The 21,527-nt window shown below is 35.3% G+C and overlaps 1 protein-coding gene across 3 annotated transcripts in view; it reads left to right on the plus strand.

Moving 5' to 3' along the window:
• Nucleotides 1-10,823, plus strand: part of CRISPLD1 (cysteine rich secretory protein LCCL domain containing 1) — a 43,799-nt gene extending 32,976 nt beyond the window's left edge. For 2 of the 3 annotated variants that reach the window (XM_053558831.1, XM_053558832.1), the window contains 5 exons: nt 62-105; nt 190-262; nt 4,855-4,930; nt 7,637-7,767; nt 9,714-10,823. In XM_053558831.1, coding sequence (XP_053414806.1) covers nt 62-105; nt 190-262; nt 4,855-4,930; nt 7,637-7,767; nt 9,714-9,765 — 376 coding nt within the window. In that variant the 3' untranslated portion in view covers nt 9,766-10,823. The remainder of the gene's footprint in view (nt 1-61; nt 106-189; nt 263-4,854; nt 4,931-7,636; nt 7,768-9,713) is intronic. The other variant, XM_053558833.1, reaches the window with a different exon arrangement.
• Nucleotides 10,824-21,527: the final 10,704 nt, after the last annotated feature.

The raw sequence follows: 21,527 nt of genomic DNA on the forward strand, positions 1-21,527 counted from the left end.
CAGAAATTATGCTCATGATGATGCCTATAAGAAAATGATGGACATTTCTTGTTATCTTCAGCAAATACCAGTCTGCTAATTCCTTCACAGTCTCTAAAGTAACAGGTTAGTACATTTTTTGTCTTATTTTCTTACACCTGTATAGCATGTTATCACTTTCACTTACTGTTTTGTGTTTTATTTCCCCAGTTCAAGCTGTGACTTGTGAAACAACTGTGGAACAGCTCTGTCCATTCCATAAGCCTGCTTCACATTGCCCAAGGTAATGTTTTCTAGATTTTGTCTCTCTCTCTCTCTTTTTTAAACCAGTGAACATATGTGGGCTTTGGCACTGTGATAATTGTTTTTCGCTGAATTTCTTGCATCTCTGGGATTCAAAGGATGTGTGATCCTGCCCTGCTAAGCAAGAGGAAGCAGTGGACTATCTCAGCCACATGGACTCCAGGCATGCCTAATACGTTTTCTAATGCAAAAGCGCTTTCTCTTAGTCCATAATATCAGGGTGTATGACTGTCATCTGTGTGTTCACCTGTGCTATAGAGACCTGTATTAGTCTGCTTGGGCTTCTGTAGCAAAATACCTTGGACTTGGTTGGTGTAAACAGAAATTTATTTATTAAGATCCTAGAATCTGGAAAGTTCAAGTCCCGGTCCTGGCAGAGGGGGTTCCTGGTGTGGGCTGTCTTCTTTGTTTGCAGATGGACATCTTTTCTTTGTGTCCTCACGTGGTTGAGGAGAGAATTCACTCCTTTGTATCTCTTCTTATACTAATCCCATCTTATATCATCTTAGGATACTAGTCCCATTCAATAAAGCACCTATTCTTATGTCCTCACTTAACCATAATTACCTCGATAAAGGCTTGTCTCCAAATTCAGTCATATTGGGGATAGGGACTTCAACATGTGAATTTTGAAGGATGGAAACATTCAATCCATAGAAAATTCTTATGAAAGAAACTATTGTCATATTTTTTGACATTATTATTGAGTTCCTAATTTAGATCAATCTGATTGTATTATGCAAGTCAAAAAAACCCACATCTTGCTCTTTTTAATTTTTGTTTTGTATATTCTCTTTTAGAAAGTTATATTGGGATTCATCTATTATAAAATAATGAGAAAAATAATTTATTTTTCTTGGCCAACCTGTGATGAAAACTGTTTAGAAGTATTATGGCCATAAACTGCACTTAGTATACAGGGAAACGGAGTATGTCCCTGTGCAACCACAGAACTTCTGAAAACTAGTAAGGAAACTTAAGAGTTATAATTTGACAAACTATATTTGCTAAAAAATTGAGGGAGCTTAATTTTTATGGAGTTTATTTACTTTAGGAAAACTACTTACCCTTTTAAAACTAATACAGTAGTTCACTTAAAGAATGAGATTGGAACCTTCCTAGCAGAAGACTGTGTTATCGATTTAATGAGTGCCCGCTTTTCTACCAGTAAGTAGTTTCCCAGATACATGTGTAATATAAAGGAATAGGTGACTTGTTTATTTTCAAAAACCTAATCTTTTGTTTCTACTCTAATGTGAGATTAGCATTGTAAAATATGGTCAGCTAACTAGATGTATGCTGATTTGAGAATGTTGAAATAACTCAACATGTGTCTTTACCAAATTCAGCAGATTACAAAGTGCATGGAATAATTCTAGGATCCCTTACTGTGTGATGTTTATCCTATACTTTTTTACCACCTGACCACGAATGAATTATATCCAAAATATTTTTATTATAAAAATACAATTTCCTTTTACTAGACCTTCATTAATTATGTCCTTATAAGGCTTACAGGTTTGATTAAATCATGGTTTGTTTTGTAATCTTAGAAAAGTTTTGTAGAATTTTTTTTTTCAGATTTCTCAAGCCACTTTACTTACAGATTATATTTTTATAGAAAGAAGAAAAAATGTATTGTTAAGCGAAGCTGATAAGTTTTCATCACAATATATGTAAAAAGCAGAAGTTTTAGGATTATACATTTATAAATATTTATTAAATACCTACATTATACCAGTATTATGCTAGGCCCTGTGTTAGCTGTGTAGATAGGTTTAGGAGAACCACATGAGGGTCATGTCTGTGGAGCATTCCTGCATAAGCCTTCCTCAACTAAAAGCACAATCATGGTCATTTCGTATCTATAAAACAGTCTGTGTCAATGGTGTTCCAAAAGGGTAAAGTTATTCAAGTAAAACACTGATATACCAGTTTTCTGTTTCTTGGTTTATTCAGGGAGGGGGGCATCAAAAAAAAAAGGAAAATGATACAAATTTTTAAAAGTTAGTTTTTAGCTGTTACTATCACCAATATGATATACCCACCCATAGAAATAATAATTTATACATAATTTTGATCTTAAGTAATCTGGAAAGTTCTCCTCCTTTTTTTAATTTCAGAGACTAGTAAAACCAAGTTTGTATTTTCTTTTCTTCATATAAAATTTTTGATAGTTTCATTTCATAAATTATTTATATGACCTTTGGTAACTTTCTGGAGAAAATTGATAAAATCAAATAAATTAAAGGAAATTCATTCAAAAAAAGCTTGAGGAAACAAGGTTTACCTGCGTTGTCATGTCCTTGAGAGGTTCTATCACTGGCAGAACAACCCAAAATAAACCATTACTTAATATCATAACCCTGTAGAAATTGTGTGTTTGATAGGAAATCTTATCCTGTTGTACATACATGTATCTATAAACAATTAGGTCTTAGAAATCTGTTGAATGCACAAGATGTAAAAGTAGGTATCATTAAGAGATGTCAGCCATTTTATTCAAAGCTTATGGGCAAATTGAAAATGTGGAATGTTTACTAGACCATCACCTATTTTCTCAGTAGTTTGTAACAAGCTGTCGAAAATAACAGATTAGAACACATGCAAAATCTCCCTGAGTCTTTGTTCTACCTAAACTTCTCTAAGTAGAAGCTAAATCAACTTGGAACTACTGACCTTGGCTTTCTGCAAACCAAGTGCTAAGTGTGGGCATGGTAGAGTTTGCACAGCATGGTCCTAAGGGCGGAGCAGATAGTTTTATAGTCACAGGGCTGGCAGTGAATGCCCAGCAGTTTTCAAATATGATGAGATCATTTTCCAGTCAGAGGGGACACCCTTCCTCCTGCAGAAACCCCAGACAGCATCTTTTTTAACAATCAACCCTTTAATTCAAAGTTATAAAAACTCAGATTCAAATGCTTCTGGTCTAAATGCTATGTGATATATATATATATATACTTTAGAGTGTACAATGTTGTGCACATTTTATAAATAATAACTAGCTAGTTGTTAAAAACTATTTTAAGAAGCATCTGCTTCATTTGGCCAGGGTAGTTCCATGGAGGTGTTTTTAGGATGCTTTTAGGAAAGTCCTTGATGCCATCTTCCAGCAGTGTTTTCCATGTAGTTGTTATGTTGGAAGTCTCGTTTACTATGTGCAGTGAATTCTGTTTTGTTCAGTTTTAGTTTGTATTTCCTTTTTAGTGCATGGGTGTGTGTGCGTGTGTTTGTGTGAATGAGCCAATTGATTTTTTAAAAAGTGCTGTTTGTTCGTTTTTAAATTCTGGCAGTTGATTTTTTTAAATATCATGTGATTGAACATTGATTATTTATGCTTAAATTGAAAAAAAAAAACTTTTGGAAATTACTTTTAAATGAGTTAAGTGTGAGTAAGGCAGTAGGATTTCTGGGGGAGTAGCATTCCGTGTATGGAAGAAGGTAAGCCCAAAGTCTCTGGGCCAGGGTGTTACTGTGTATGTCTGAGGAAGAATCACTAGGCCAAAATGTCTGGAGCAGGGTGAGGAAGTGGAAAAGAAGTAGGATATAGTCAGGTGATTAGGGGATAGAAGGTACAGGGCTTGTTGACCGTTCTAAGGATCTATCATTTATTTTGTACGAGATATAAACCCACTGGAGTTTTTGAAGCACAGGAATTATATGTTTAGACTTGTATGTTTTAATATATATGTGGAAAATAGGTTGGGGAGGGCCAACTTAGAGGCCGAGAGATCATAGGAAAGCCTATTACAGTAACCCAAACTGCAGATGATAGAGTCCAGAGTTACCGTGACTGAGGCGCTTAGGGGATGCTCTGATCCTGGGTATGTTTAATGTACAGCCGGTGGAAATTGCTGAGGGTTTGAATGTGAGGTGTGAGATGAAGAGAGAGACCCAGGGTAGAGTAAAGGATTGTGGCCTCAGCACATGGAATCATGGAAGCGCCATTTGTTACAATGAGAAGCCTTCAGAAAGAACAGATTTGGGCACTACACGATGAGATTAAAATTGTGGTTTCATGCATGCTAAGCTCAAGATGTTGATTAGATCTAAGCGGGCATGTTGAATATGCAGTAGGCTGTACACATTTGGAATGAAGAGAAATCCCAACTGGAGATGTAAATTTGGAAATCAAAAGTTTACAGCTGATAATTGAAATCATGAAATTGGATTAGATACCAAAGATCTGAACATAGAGAAGAGAAACTGAAATGTCTGAGGCAATGATCAGATTATGCAAGTTATTGGTTTACTAAATTCTGCAGACACTTTGGGTACTGAACTCAACTCTCAAATATACAGAGATGCTTCATGAGGTTTCTTTCTGCTTTAAATCCCTAAACTAGAAAGCTTCCTAGCTAAACTTAAAAACAAATTGCATTTGTATCAGGAGATGGAAGTAAGTAAGGTGAACAGGAGCAATAGTGTCTGCTGCGTGGCTTGTATAATTCAAGGAGAAAACACATGAATAGGATTTAAAATGTTGAGTTTACTTTTGTGTCTGCATGTCTGTCGTTTGACTAATAACAAAGACTGAAGTAACGATCTTAACATGTATATATTTTTTTTCAGAGTATACTGTCCTCGTAACTGTATGCAAGCAAATCCACATTATGCTCGTGTGATTGGAACTCGAGTTTACTCTGATGTAAGTATTCTAATTTATACAGCTCTCAATACTCCTTGTGTCTACACACTCACATTTAAATGTAAATATATGTACTGATACACAGAACAAGAAAACATGCCATGTGGTACGCATGTTCTCAGAAGAGCTAATCATCAATATCACTCAAAAATAATTCTGGTTGAGATAAGTAGGAGTGGCAGCTACAAGGACACGGAGATGAGAGTGCTCGAGTTGCACCTGGGCCTAGAAAATAGCTCTGCTTGTCTCTGATGCTGAGAGTTGGATTTAGGAGGGGCTGCGGCCAAGTTATTCTGAAGGATAGAGGAGTCCAGCTCTCAGGGGGTAAAGAGGCTGAAAGTGCAAGCCGATGAGTCTAGGTTTTATGTGACAGACATTTAGAAACCATTATAGATTTCTAAGCCAGAGAATGACAAAAACAAATTTAGGAATTACCCCCTTGACGCACACAGTCGGTAGAATACTAAGGGAACTTGATAATGTAAAGACGTCTGAAACCTACACAGCGCCACCTATTCCTCTGGGTGACCTCATTTAGGGCCTTTGTTTTTGTTTTTCAGTTTAGCTTTAACTTTGAAATTATTCTCCTTCTAAATCTCTGTCAAGCTCAAGGTTTACATACATCTTAGCATATCAGTGTCTTGCTGGTATCCTGTAGCCCTCCCATTTGTACTTAGGTCTGTCTAGTCTCTGTTAGAGATCCTCCCTCCCTCCTTCCCCCAGCCCTGCTCCTTCCCTCTCTCCCTTCCCCCTGTCTCTCTCTTCCTTCCTACCACCCTCCTATTCCTCTTCTTCCTCTTTCTTCTTCTCTCTCTCTCTTTCCATTTCTAGAGTTAGAAATTGTACATTTTACCGATCTGAACCTTCATAGTTTACTTCAGACTAAGTTAATTTCTGTATTTATTAAAATATTCTACTCTTTCCACAGATAATTCTTTCTTTCCATCATATTAATTCTTACAAAGTGTGGGTATGAAAAGAAATGTCTTCTGACCTTTGAACTCAAATAGGAATGCCTGCTGACTGCATAGTTGTGGGCAAAACAATAGTCTCAAAACACTTTAAGTGCTTGGATTTAGTGAATGTTATATCTAAGCACTTTTTTGCCTTGGAAAAAAATGCTGATCATACCCTTTTAACAGAACAGAATAAAAACTGTGTACAGAATGATTAATTCAATCTCTTATGAACCATATCGGGAGCAAATATTAATTCATTGTGGAGTTTAAATGGTGACTAAAAAACCTCCTCAGAATAAAGATACAGGCTTTAGATTTATGGTATTTCGTGATGTAGCAAAAACCTGAAAAGGATTAAACAGTTTGGCATTTAGGCTCTCTGATCTGATAAATACTGACTGATGCTGTCGAGTTCACAGAGCAGTAATAAAACAAGGTCATGTAAGATATACATGCTATGTGAACTTAAAAAAGCGTATTAAATCACCCACATATGCATAGAGATAAGAGAAGAACAAACCAATGATAATCGGAAAAGACCTGTGAGCATATGAGGTAGAATGCTTCTCACTGAGGCACTTCAACTATTTGCTTTTGTGGATGTCTTCAGGCTGTACTCAGCTACTGAAAAATTTTAGTTGAACATTGGATTAAAGCAAATGTAAAGATATTTTCAATGTTAAGTCCCAGCTGTTTGGGAGGCTGAGGCAAGAGAATTGCTTGAGCCCAGAGTTTGAGGTTGCTGTGAGCTAGGATGCCACGGCACTCTACCAAGGGTGACAAAATGAGACTATGTCAAAAAAAACAAAACAACAACAACAGAAAAAAAACCTTAAAAAAGATCTTAACGCATCAAAAGAAATGATTGGACTTTTAGAAGTCAGTTTCAAAAATGTGAAAGTATTAGACCTTAAACAATAATTTTTTTCCATAGAAATCATATTCAACCCAAATTATATCTTAGGACATCCCCTGTTACTTTATGAAAAACCATTCAAACCAGGGTGATAGGCACCACAAATTTAGGTAGAAGTTATAATTGTTCTTCATTTTTTAGGGTAATTCTTTTAGGCAAAATTGCTCTGCATATTATGAATTATTATATTATTTAATAGGAAGATAATATTAAAGATGATATTATTTAATAGAAAATCAACACCGAATCTGCATAGATTATATTACTTAATAGGAAGTAACTGCCCATTTAAGGGGAAAAGGGCCGTTGAAATGTACAGAACTAATGCACATTAGTACATACAGAACTAATGCTGAATTTATATCAGGAAAACTAAACATAAATGAGGTATAAATAATCTGCCCTGTTAACATTTGGCCATGGTGACTCCTCTGTGAACTGACGAAGGCTGAAATTTAAAGAGTGACAAGTAGGGCCTGGAAGAGCTAGAAGACTCTGATTTGCCTTTTTCTTCCTTTGACACTATTAAAGCCTGCAGTTTAGACTGGACAGGTGGTAAAGGTCAAAAAACATACAAAAATAAATAAATAAAAAGAAAGGGGAAAAGGTCTTATCATTGAACCCCCTCAAGGTCTGCCTTCAGCGGTGCTCAGAATGAGCCTTGCGTTTGGACATTTGAATCATTTCTTTATGTTCACAACATTATCTTGTAGCTGCTCACTGGCTATCAGTAAAGAGACACCATTTCGGTAACTTTAGTCCAAAAGAATAGGCTTGGCACATCCTGCAGGAATTTCCTGATAATGGCGAGTTTGTTTCTTGCCTCCTCAGTTGTCCAGTATCTGCAGAGCCGCAGTCCACGCTGGGGTGGTCCGAAATCATGGTGGTTATGTTGATGTTATGCCTGTGGACAAAAGAAAGACCTACATCGCTTCTTTTCAGAATGGAATCTTCTCCGAAAGGTAAACACAAAACAAAACATGTATAGGTAGATGTATTTTTCTTATACCATCCATCTCTTCATATACCATACCCTCTTCTCTTTATGATTGCTTTACAATGGACCCATTTAATGTAGGTTCAGAGTGAAGCGGCAGAGCCTGTGTGTTTCCTTAGCACACTTTAGTAAACAGTCTTCCAGGGATGAGAGAAACTGTAGTACCAGAGGTGCCTGTCTCCTGTGAGCTTATAAAAATCAACAGGAAAAGCGGATTACAAGTCAGAACCACTCTTTTGTTAATTGATCTTATAATTAAGAAATTTCCTTTATCCGCTTTTGGATTTTCTAGATGAGTTTTTATGTTTCATTCTCTCATGAATGAAAGTGACCAAGGCACTGAATATTTCTCTAATCCAGTTGTCTGACAAAGTGTTTGAGAAAAACAGTGAGTCTGATTTTCCCTAGAACCAAGTTTTCTTTCTGATTTGACATTGGATGCCTAGTAGGATATAAATGAACTCTTTCAGGTCATCTTCATGCTATGTAGCCGACCAGTGTTATGTATTTGAATCATTTGAGAAAATACATGTCACTCATTTTATGAAGTAATAATAAACATTAGGAGAAATGGACCTATGGTGATTTTTAAAAATCATTACTGCTTATGGAAGTAATAATAAGTCCCATTTATTTGTATAGATACAGAAACTTTTGGGTATTTTCCTGGCTTCTACAAAATTGCTAATGGAAGGTTCGTAGTTTTAGTAATTTCTCTAAAGGATATGCCATACAGGGTAGCTAGAGTGCCTTCTGCATAATCATCTGGGTCATCCTCATAAGACAAATCTGTATTGTGCTTGTCTCTGAGCTGTTGAAAATTTTTCAGATGAGACTATATCAAGGGGCCGTACGCATGTGAGGAGGTGATTTTTCTATACCCTGGCTCCCAGCTTCCTTATATAGTCTTGATACATAAAACAAACTCCTGAGTTACATAATCTGATAGGCGATTGTATCAGCTAAATTGAGTGATAGGGTTTCATTTACCTGTCATATTTCTTAAATTTACTTTAAAACATAAAATCATAGATGATCACCTAATAAAACAAAGAATAATATTAACTCAGCTCCATCAACAACCCTATAACTTCAGTTCCATAAATGCTAATATCATATGCAAAAATGTAAAAACTTCAAAAGTTTACAATTGATGGGACTTGATAATGATTAATAGCATTATCAATGTGTTTAGGAATTTAAAGACAGTATTCCTTGATTGATATTTCCAAATAAAATATAAATAATTTAACAAGGAGCAGAATTTACAGCTGTGCATTACTTTATACTTCTGTTTTAAAGTACCTCCAAAATGGTTGAATGCTGTGTGTGTGCTTGTTCGTTAATTTCAGCAAAGAAGTTCTTAGGTCCTTTCAGACTTGACCTTTAAATTTCCTATCATTTTTCTTGAAATTATTAAGGGTATTAATCTATATGATAGCAATCTAATTTAAATTTTGTCAAACGTAGGAAACAAAAAATAAGCTAAACTCTGAAGGATTGCTGAAGAATTAGCAACCATTTTAACTTGTAGCCGTGCACATCACTCGTAAACCTTAGTCTTAGTATTCCCCAGGGAAAAATGGAATCGCAGCTGCCTTACTCTACATTATTAAAATTGAATAAGGTAAAATACAAAAAATACCTACAATCTGCCAAGTTTTATAGAGACTGCACTGCACATCTTAAATGTATTTGGTAAACTCGCAGTTTGGCATACAACCAAGATTTAAGGAATTATGTCATCTTCAACCAAGCTTTCCAGCAACAATAAATTATAGTAGCCTAAGAAAGTTGACCATCTGGATTCATATTCATAGAACTGCTCTCTTGACTGTCACAAGAAAGCATGATTTTTTGGAAAAATTATTTGTGGCAATGGCATCAATGTATTTTTGCATTTTTTTGCAGTTTACAGAATCCTCCAGGAGGGAAGGCATTCAGAGTATTTGCTGTTGTGTGAAATGGAACACTTGGAAGAGGATCATAAAGATGATTCCAAATGCCATATTTCTCAAGTTTGTATAAAACTGTAACATTACTGTACAGAAGATAGCAACTATTTTCATCCCCAAAAAGTGCCAAATGCATATAAATCTTGAAACAGACAGAGTCTATTAAAAGAAAAAAAAAAAAAAAACATGGGACATTAGCTTTGGTAAAAGTAATGAAAATGTAATGGTTTTAGAAATCCTGTGTTAAATATTGCTATATTTTCTTAGCAGTTATTTCTACAGTTAATTACATATTCATGATTGTTCTACATTTCATATACCATATGGTGCTTTATATATGCCACTAATGAAATGAATCTAAACATTGAATGTGAATGACCCTCAGAAAATCATCTGGTGCATTTAAAAAAGTCAACTCTGAAGTTGAAAGAAATCTCATCTTCCCATTTCCCCCAGTCCAGTGCTACGCCATTACCTTCTTCAAATAATCTCAAACGATTTTCTACTTAATACCTGTATAGTTTTTTCTTCTGCTTAGTCATATAGAATATTAAGTTCTGATATTGCACTTATTATTTTGTATAAAATCTTTTAATATCTGAATGAATCTGTTAAAATGTCTGATTGCTTGGGAATGGTCTTAAGTGGATGGACTGAAGTCCGAGTTAGTGGTGTGAAAACATTCCCACTGATCGTATAGTACACGTTGGGTTCAGTGTGGGCAGCCAGAGCTTTCTGCGTATTGTTAAAATTGAGGTTGCAAATTTTCTTTTGTATCCTGGCAAATACTCCTGCAGGCCAGGAAGTATAATAATAAAAAGTTTAACCAAGATGGACTAATGTATCACATCACCATTGCCACTGATTCTCTTAAGGGTAAATATGGCCTTCTGTATAAATGTTGTCGTATTATGGTACCTATAATGGTGATATATTTGTTTCTATGAAAAATGTACTGTGCTTTGATACTAAAAATCTGTACGTTACTTTTGGTGATTTTTTTTTCTGCTGATGAATTTATCTTTTCCTATAAATATATTAAAATGAATCATGTTTCCAAGTATTATTTTCAGTTCTCTTTGCATCCTTATTTAAATTTAGAAGTCACTTTAAGATAAATGAACAAAATTATTATAAACCTTCAAAATCAGATTTATTGAAATTCGTATAAATAATGTATTATTTTGTGTGCAAAAATCAACCTAATTAGGCATTTGTATGTGAAAGAGAAAACATTTTTGTGATAGAAGTGTAGGAAGGGAGAATTTGTGTATAATGAGAAAGATGAATTTGTAAAGTATAAGGAAATGATCTGCAATATAAAGTGATTATAAAAGAATTGACAAGACAATTACTTCAAATATTTTTCACAAGTAAATGAGTAGGAGATCAGCAGATGGAAGGGAGATAAAGTTGTTTGGGGATCAGGAGGAGCAAGAGAGCCATAATAAAATAGGAAAAATGAAAAAAGAGGTGCTTACAGAAATAGACACTAACATTTTATGATCTTTATCAAAGATTGTCAGGATGGTAAGTGGCTCAAAATACTGGTAATCACAACAATGATTTTATATATTATAAATTTCAAAACATAATGCAGAATTTGTGGGAACATCTTTTCCAAAAGATACTTTACCCCTTTCTTAAACAGTGTGGCTTTACCATACTCACCTTACTCCTGCCCCCAGGAGCAAAGCTCCGTCGGTTCCGTCAGGGTCACGTTCTCACAGGGCTCCCTCGTCCATCTCCTGTGCTCTTGTAGTGTCCGCTGGAGCCTTTCCGTGGTGCCCTTCTCCATTTCTTTTCAATGCATCATTATTTTTTTTTCTCCTCTGCTGGAATTACTCTGTTGCATCAGCTTCCATTCCTTCAGTAAACGGATTTAGGAAACTTTAGAATCTTTTCACATTGTTGACCTATCTTGTACCTAAGGTGTGGCCTTGGGTAAGTTGTTTCACTTTCCATGCTTCAATTTCCTTGCCTGTTAAGTGAGACAAAAAATATCTCATAGGTATTGCTCTAAGAAATGAGACACGATGTGTAACGCACTTAAAGGAATATCAAACACATCATATGTGTTCAATAAATGTTATTTTTTATTTTCATTATAATCATTATTTTTGTAGATTTTTACTGTGGGGAAACTATGAATCTGTCACACTATGTTATGGATCCTTTGCTGCTTGATTATGATATTCTTCAGGAATTTTCCTGCAATTCTTCTGGTGAGAATTTGACCATATTATGTATTTAATTTGCCTTATGTTACATAAAGTTCTTTAAACTTAAGGATATGGACTAAAGTCACATAGTCTCCAGTTCTCTTGGAGAATAGTAATACTCTTATCTTTTACCCAAAAGTACAATTGTCTCTGATTATTTACCTTCTTGCATTCTACAAATGGTGGGTCAATATTGTTGAATGAAAATTTAAACAGTTTCTAATTTAATTCTTGATGACATAAGTAAATATTTTTCCATATTGATAATGGTAGAAAGTCAACATATAGCTAGTGAAAATAATTTATGCATAGATATTGTATATGCTTATAGAATAGTATTAACATCATTATTTTAGCTTTTAAAATTTATCAGACTATGGGCGGTGCCTGTGGCTCAGAGGGTAGGGCACCAGCCCCATATGCTGGAGGTTGCGGGTTCAAACCCAGCCCTGGCCAAAAAAAAAAAAAAACACCATAAAATTTATCAGACTATATGTTAATCATTTTAATGTTCTTCATATATTAAAAATAATTTGTAATTTCCTTTCAAGTATTAAAAAAACTCCCTCCTAATCTTTTAGAGAATTTGCATATTATAGCATCCACATTTCCATTCACTATTGTATTTTAAAATCTTAACTGCTTTCTAACATTCATAAAATGTTTTTTAAAAAATGTAAGTTCCTCTAGTAGAATGAGGAACTAAGCAAAGAAACAGAGCTATCATTTTTACAAACATTCCAAACTTTAGATTTGGAGTATAATTTATTGCACAAAGACTTACATTGTTTAAGTTGATTTGGAAAACTTAGGTGATATTTCTACCCTGGCACCATAATATTCAGGAGTTGAAGAAATAACTTAGTAAAATAATCTGATCCTCTTTTGTTAATTTGTTGGAATTAAGTCTAAATTATATCAGTTTGAGATTTTAAAAAGGCAGGAAAGCTCCTCAGAGCACTGCTGTTATGCTTAGCTATAAGATATTTTTATTTCCTTCTATCCCCCAATCCTTATGTCCACATTGCACGCAATGATCAGAGTGTAAAACAACGCTGATAATTAGATATCCTGGCATTATATCTTGAGTTATGAAGATTAATTTTTTAATAACTAAAAACATAAAATGTTTATGACAGTTATCATAAACATAATTGTAAACATAATTGTCAATTATGTTTATGACTGTTGATAAAGATGAAAATCAGAGGGCCTACACAAGACCGTGTCTGATAAACTGAGTTTTGGAAAGAAACATGTACGGAAGATGAAGTGGAAATCAAACCACTTATCCTAAAACAAGAATTTTTTTTAGATGATATGAGACAGCATGGCTAGAAACAATAAAATGAAAACAATAAATAAAAAACAGCCCCATGAAGCTTTCTGCATTCTTCTTTTATTCATGTTCAAAAAAAAAAAAAAAACCAAGTTTTTACAATCTGCTATGGATGGTGCAGATAACTGTCATATGTTTATAAGCAAGAATTCCCTTGTAAAATCATATTCTAGTAAAGATTAATTAGATAATGACAGAAATAAACATATGATTATAAACCAAGAAGATTGGAGAACTACATAGCTAAAAAGAAAATATTTGTAATATTGAGAGAATATTGAAAAGTAGGACTTGACCTTGGGGATGAATGAGGATGCCTTTCTGAGGAGTTTGACATTCCAGCTTAGATCTTAAGGATGCTTAGGAATAACTACCCGAAGGTGTGCTCCCAAAGATGCGCTAGGTCTTATTTTCAGGGGACATCTTATCTTTTCTGTAAGTAGGTCTTATTTTTGGAGGATGTCTTATTTTCGGGAAAACAGGGTAGGAAGGAGAAGAATTCTTTGCATAAGACACACTGCAAATACCTTACCGTGGGTACATTCTAGAAACAACAGCTGAAAGTCAGTGTGTGTTGAGGCAGAGAATAGGAAATGCTTTACAATATCAGTTTAGACGAGTAAACAGGGGGCCTACACAAGGCTGTTCAATAAATGTTATTTTTTATTATCTCTAATTTAGAGTTAAAATGTACCATTGGTGCTGATTGAATAGTACCATGACGTCACACATACCAATATGCTCTCAGGTATTCAGAGTTTGAGCAAAGAAGCAAAAGTATTGCATATACTCTGTTTCAACTTAGAAGTTTTATAGTACTTTACAGTAAAGTACTTTAATACTCCTGGGAGCTAAAGAATTGGTGGATTGCAGAGGATTGGGGGGGAGAGGGTAACATGTATTGAGGACTATCTGTTAGAAACACTGCTATGCATTTCCTATGTTTTCTGATACTTAAACCTGTGAGAAAATATTTTCTTATGTCTTAGAATGCAGATTCTAAAAGGTTAAGCAACACTGTCTTGAGAAATGTAATTTACATCTCCATCTCTGATTCCAAAGTCCATGTTCTCGCTGCTACATCACCCCTGCTGGACATTTCTATGTTGACTAACTAACTTCACTAGTCCCTTCCACACTAGGTTTAGCAGAAATCTTGTACAAAATCCTATAATCCTTTAATATGCTATAAATGTTTTAGATGTAGGAAGATTTGTAGAAGAGGAATAGACATTTAGCTTTCTTTAGATGTGGCCTGCAAGAAAAAGACAAAAAGAACTTCGGTTCAAGGGATACCAGGAAAAGATGAGATTTGTGTTCCATAGATGTTCAAATTAGTGGACTACATTTTCAAGATAATAGACTGAATTACCTCACTTTACCCAATTCATAAAATGGGAAAAGAAAGCAAAATAAAAACACTATGTTCATGAAGGCAGGGATATCCTGAAAATGGGCAACAGTTGGAATCATATTAATGGTTAATTCAACACTCGTGGAGCCTCAGCACAGAGCCTACACTGGAGACCGCTGAACTTGAGGAGAAGGCTTTTCATTGTGGTGCAGCCACAAACCAAAGCCACTGAAGAATCTGCTTTCTGACTTCCATTCAGGTGGCCTCCTGGACTTCATTCTTTACCCTCCAACTCCACCCTGCCCGATCTCCCACAAATAAGTCCAACAAGTCAATGTGCCTCCGCATCCATGAACATTAAGTCAGATCTCTCTCATCTAGGAGGCAGGGAGACAGTTACCCATGTTCATCACCCGGTTCTTCAAACGTATACACGAACATACAAAAAGTAATTATCAGACATAAAAGCACAGATAAGCAAATGTCCTGTCAATTAACAGCAGAAGCAGGAAATGTTTCTAAGAAAAGAAGAGTACTTCTAAAAACAATATTATTAATATCCTCAGGGGGAATTTAGAAGCCAGTATCCCTATTAAACAAGAAAAGGATAATATGGAAAAGAAGTAACTGGAAAATAAGAAAAGTTTTGGAAGAGTCTTAAGAATAATTAAGACTCAGCTATTGAACTGCAGGAAGAGAGAAGGAAGATGTGGTTGAAACTTGTGATGAAATTTTAGGAGAGGGATAGAGGTAGAAGACACAAGGGCAATTTCTCGTTAAAGATAAAAATGCAAAATGTACATAGATGGCCACATGCATGATAATATTAGACATTCTCAGTAATCACGTAAAACTAGGAATACACTGCTATAATGCTGAATTTCTAGTGAGAAATTGTTTCCCATATCAGCTTTACCTCTTGTTGGATCAGGTCTTACAAGTTTTAAAAACTTCTCTTCGAAATAATTGGCTGATATGTAATACTGGAATTATAATATTTTCCTCTAGGGTTGTTATAAGGATTAAATTAAAGAACATAGCTGAAATTGCCTAGCACGTGATGGACACCAATTTGATGATAGCTATGCATGTGTTTGTATATATATAAACGGACACATAAATATTTCATTCTCTCAGAAGTTGCATGGATTTTATTTCAGATTTTCATAAACTCTTGAATCAGCTTACATCAAGTGTATTGAGGTATAGATTCAGGGGTCCTCAAACTTTTTAAACAGGGGCCAGTTCACTGTCCCTCAGACCGTTGGAGGGCCGGACTATAGTTAAAACAAACAAACAAAAAAAACTATGAACAAATTCCTATGTACACTGCACATACCTTATTTTGGAGTAAAAAAACGAAACGGGAACAAACACAATCACACTGCCTCATGTGGCCCGTGGGCTACAGTTTGAGGACCCCTGGTTTTCAATTATTTGTTTTGATAAGTGGTTTTAGTTTCCCATGGTTAATAATGAAGTACTACAGAACTAATTGTTTCACTCTTCTTGAGGCTAGAATTTTGAGATCAAGGCATCTATTGGCAGGGCCATGGAAGAAAAAGTATCCAATGTACTCAGCCCTACTATGAAACTAATTTATGGCTTTCATATGAAAGCTATAACCCAGTTATAACCTAAGAATAGGGGGAAGGGGGAAAGGGAGGGGAGGGAGGGGGGAGGTGGGCAGAGGGAGGAGGATTGGTGGGATTACATCTGTGGTGCATCTTACAAGGGTATATGTGAAACTTAGTAAATGTGGAAAGTAAATGTCTTAGCACAATAACTAAGAAAATGCCAGGAAGGCTATGTTAACCAGTGTGATGAAAATGTGTCAAACGGTCTATGAAACTAGTGTATGGTGCCCCATGATCGCATTAATGTACACAGCTATGATTTAATAAAAAAAAAAATAAAAAATAAAGGTGCAAGGGGAGTATAGGAGGATCTGTTCTATGCTTCTCTCCTACCTTCTGTTGACTTACTAGAAATATTGTGCATTCATTGGTTTGTGGCCTTACTGCATTTTTCACATGGCCTTCTCCCTACATGTAGGTCTGTGTCCAATTTTTTTCTTTTATAAAGATGACAATCATACTAGATCAGGAACCTACCTCATCTTACCTGTGACACCATCATAACTATCAATGATGATTGATGATCCTATTTTCAAATAAGGTCGTCGAAGCTGATAGGGGTTTTGGCGGACACATTTCAAATCATGCCCATTGACAAAGTTAAACAATCTTATATACCACCAACATCATCAAGACCATTTTCACCTCCCCCCAAATTTTGTGGTGCTTATTCCCAATCTCGCAAATGCCCACAGGTTCAGGCAAGGACTGTTACCCTTTTTGTCACTTTTAATCTGATGTATCTTTTTTAGGGTTTTATACTAATATATAGCCATTCTAGTAGGTGTGCAGTGGGATTTTATCTTTATAGACTTACTTTAAATAACAACATTTTTAATATTTAATGTGATTTTCTTATAGGTACCCCATTTCCCCGAAGATAAGACATCCTCTGAAAATAAGACCTACTTACAGGAAAGATAAGACGTCCCCTGAAAATAAGACCTAGCGCATCTTTGGGGGCACACTGTCTTATTTTCGGGGAAACAGGGTAGTATATAATTGGGCCTTGCTTTTTTAAATCCCATCTGGCAATTTTTTCTGTTGAATTAGATATTGAGATCGTTCGTGTTAAATTAATTATTGATGGTAAGGTTTAAACCTGTCGGCGTGCTATTTGCTTTTTACTTGTCTTTCCTCTTTTCTGTCTTCTGTTGTATTAATGGAAAATTTTTGATTCCTATCTCTACTTTTGGTTCATTTGCAAATCCTCTTAGTTTTAATTATTTGGGGAATTTTTCTAGGGCTTTTCATACATACTATCACAGTTATTTTGCAAAAAAAAATTCCACTTATATATAATTTTACAGCAATGTAATTCCATTTTCTCTTCCCGTTCTTTGCACTATTTGTGTCATCAGTTTTTCTTCTACATTATTATATATCCCAGAATAAATTATTATGCTTATCTTAAAAGTCAAGTGTGTCTTAAATTTTAAATGAGAAAAAAATTTGCATTCAGCTACAAATTTATGATTATAGATGTTCTTCAAAACTTTTTGTTTCGGTTTCATTGCTGAAAAATATTTTCACTGGATATAGAATTCTAGAGTGGTGGCTATTTGCTTTTGCCACATTCAAGATGTAATTTCATCATTTTCTTGCTTATGTATTTTCTGAAGAGACATCTGTGGTCATTCTTTTATGTACTTGTCTGTAGATAATGGTTCTTTCTCTTTGGCAGCTTTTAAGGCCGTCTCTTTATTACAGTTTAGAGATTATTATGCCGTCATAGTAGGTTCTAGTTTATCTGAGTTTTCTATGAACTATCCTGGATGATGAGCAAGGAATGTCCACTCTGGTTGATCAGAGCTGATTGTCTCCTAGTCTGGACTGAGCTCTGGAAGTGGCCCTGTCTCCTCTTCTCAGACTGTTCTTTGTCAGTCTCCTGGAGTTTCACATTATTCATGAGTAGCTTGGTCTTCAATGAACACAAGATGAACCCATGGGAATTTCTGGACCTTTTGCTATGTATACATTCCTCTTTCCCAGAACTCTGCTCTGTAACTTCTGAAAGTCTCAGGTTGTTTGCACTCTGGTCCTTGCTCAACTCAGACAATGATGTTCTGCTGGGAAACTTCCCTTCTGGACTAAAGAGGAATGTTTCCCAGGCACAGATCCAGAGATCACAGGGGTCACCTTGCTTACCTCCCTTCTCTCATGTACTGTAAGTGTGCTTAATAACCAGGGTCTGGAAATAGTTACTTCACACACTAGTAGTTTTTCTTCCTTCCTACATATTTATGGTGAGAAAAGAAGCGTAACCCCTATTATTCCATCAATAAGAAGAAATCCTCAGCTTTCTTTTTTTTTATGTATAGAAAGGGAATCTAAGAAAAAAAACTCTATCCTCTTGCTTTCCAATTTGATCAGCTTAAAAGATTTGAATAATAACATCCAGTTTATCTTTTTGTAAGAAGTTTGGTATTGCTTCAAATACATGTTTTCCTAACCTTACTCAAATGTTGGTGGCTTGGCCAGGTGTGGCAGCTCAGGCCTGTAATCCTAGCACTCTAGGAGGCCCAGGTGAGAGGATCTCTTGAGCTCAGGAGTTCCAGACCAGCCTGAGCAAAAGTAAGACCCCATCTCTACTAAAAATAGAAAAAATGAGCTGCATATTGTTGCGGGTGACTGTAGTCCCAGCTGCTCCGGAGGCTAAGTCAGGAAGATCCTTTGAACCCAGGAATTTGAGCTTTCTGTGAGCTAGGCTGAGGCATGGCATTCTACCCTTGGGTAGCAGAGTGAGACTCAGTCTCAAAAAAAAAAAAGGAAGAAAGAAAAGAAAATGTTAATGGCTTTTCATAGAAACAACAAGCTTATCAGAGCCAGAATTAGATGGGAAAGGAATGCATGCTTGCTAGAGGCTTATTAGAGCTTGGAGGAACACAGAAATTATACTGAACATGATAATCTGATCTCTAAACAATCAAAAATGTGTCTTTACAAACAAGGTAAAGGCATAACTAAGAACTACAAATGCTTTGAAGTATTATCATCCAGAAATGGAAAGAAGTAGCAAGGGCAAAACTAAAAAAATCTAAAATATGCTAGATAAGGTTATTTTAAGAACTTTGAAGTTCTAATAAATGTTTTTGACATTTATAGTATTTTATTACTCCCTTACACACTGTCTTGAATTTTTGATATAAATACATTGATATCTTATCCAAGTAATTTTGACAATGCAACTTTTTTTAGCTTGAATAAATTTATCCAATTTTAAGTTTGTTTACTATTTTTTCTTTATAAATAGTATAAAGATGAACAAACTTACGAAATACTTGAGATAACAATAAAACAATTTAATATGTCTCAGATGTGCTACTTTTGCCAACACAAAATTTTTTCTAATTATCTAGAAAATATCTTCAAAGTAACAGATTTCTGTACTTATCAAAAAGATTTATTTGGCAAGAATGACTCCCCTATGAATAAGAAAAAGAATACACAGCAAATATTCTTTAAAATTCGGCTTAATTAAAGTTTTCTATAAGCCTCTGGTAATAATGTTGTATCTATATGATAATAACACTCTTGCAAAATATCACAATTATCTATGTCCTGGAAGCATAGATAAAATCAGAGAGTTCATACAAGAACTTTGGCAAACCTGAAAAGGACTGATAATTAGTTTATGATTTAGGTAGAGATTCCAGTGGAGAATGAAGACTTAAGTTCTGCCTGGGTGTTCCTACTAACTCTCATGATTGCTACCCAGCCTACTGTGACATCCTAATCTATGTTTCTGGTCAAGATCTCTGCTAATATCCAGGCATATGAGAATAAACACTAATGTGTATCTTCACTTAACTGTACTTCAGACATCTTAAATTCACCAAGTTCAATATACTCATATTATTCTTTTCACTAACAAATCTGTTTTTCTCTGTTTTTCTTCAGCCAAAGACTTGAATTGTCTCTAAATAATTCTTTTTCTTTATCATTATTAATCAATCCCCAAACACATTGACTTTCTATAAAAGTCTTTTTGCTCCATTATCACTGCTGCGGTCTTATTGCCAGTCCTCGGGCTTTCTTGCTTGGACTTTAGCAACACCCACCTAAGTGATCTAGCTGCTAGTCTGACCACTTTCAAATTCATTTTTATGATATCACAAGAGTTATTTTTTTAAACATGTGTATTATATGTTTCCATGCCCCAAACTCATGAATGGCACCCAAATACCCATAGGACACAGAAAGATAAAAAGCGTATTTGGTTACATGGATCCAGAAAGATAAAAAGGGACACAGAAGATAAAAAAGATAAAAAGCGTATTTGGTTACATGGATCCAGACTATCTCTAATACATCCCTGGTCAATCTTGTGCTACCTCTATTCTTGAAACTCTGTGCTCATAAATACAACACAGCTTCTATCCACTTTGTGCTTTTGTGATACCATTTTCTTACCTGCAATACCAGATTTTTCTTTTTCAAATTGCCAACCCTAATTTTCCCTTCAAGATTCAAAGTAGAACTTCTACTTTTGGCTCTAATAGTGAAGCATATGGCTGGCTAAAATATTAATGCTTACCAATAATTAGAATAGTTAGATAACATATTTAATAATCATAAATAAAAATCCATCTGTTTGAAAACATGTTCGAGCTACTAAGGCAAGCAGGACTTATTGGCTGGATATCACAGGAAATAAAAGATCGTTGAGGTAAGCTCAACATTACACATTCAGCTCATTCTCACAGAGGATGTGCCAATTTTGGTATTGCATACAAAGCTAGGAAGCTAATTTGGGGAGTGGCTGCTTGAGAGACAGTTGGCTACCCAAATTCACAGCTGTGGTCTTCTGGTCTTTTAGCTTATATCCTATAGCCTGGCAGTGTTTCTGAGTCACCAAAGGTAATACATTTTTTGTGGGTGTATCTTATGGTTTTCCATTACTAAGAGCTTCTTTTATGAATATGTGTACACTTGCACATTTTATACTATTAGCGCTCCTTCCTCATCTCAAAATCAGAAATCTAACCATAACTACTTGCTGTAGTGCTTCCTCACCCTTTTAGATAATTCTGAGTCTAAGAAGAAAAAAATTGGGGTCTTTCCTGCAAGCTCACATTTATGAGAAAGTCTCACAGGTGCCTTACACTGACGGAACCTGGGAATCTGGGAGCTGAGTACCTCACTTCTCCATTTACTGCAGTAGAGTGGTGGAAACCCATAGCATGACCACATTTTCACTGATGACCTCCCTTCACTA

The sequence above is a fragment of the Nycticebus coucang genome, chromosome 13 (assembly GCF_027406575.1).
Source record: "Nycticebus coucang isolate mNycCou1 chromosome 13, mNycCou1.pri, whole genome shotgun sequence".
In the NCBI taxonomy this organism is placed as follows: domain Eukaryota; kingdom Metazoa; phylum Chordata; class Mammalia; order Primates; family Lorisidae; genus Nycticebus; species Nycticebus coucang.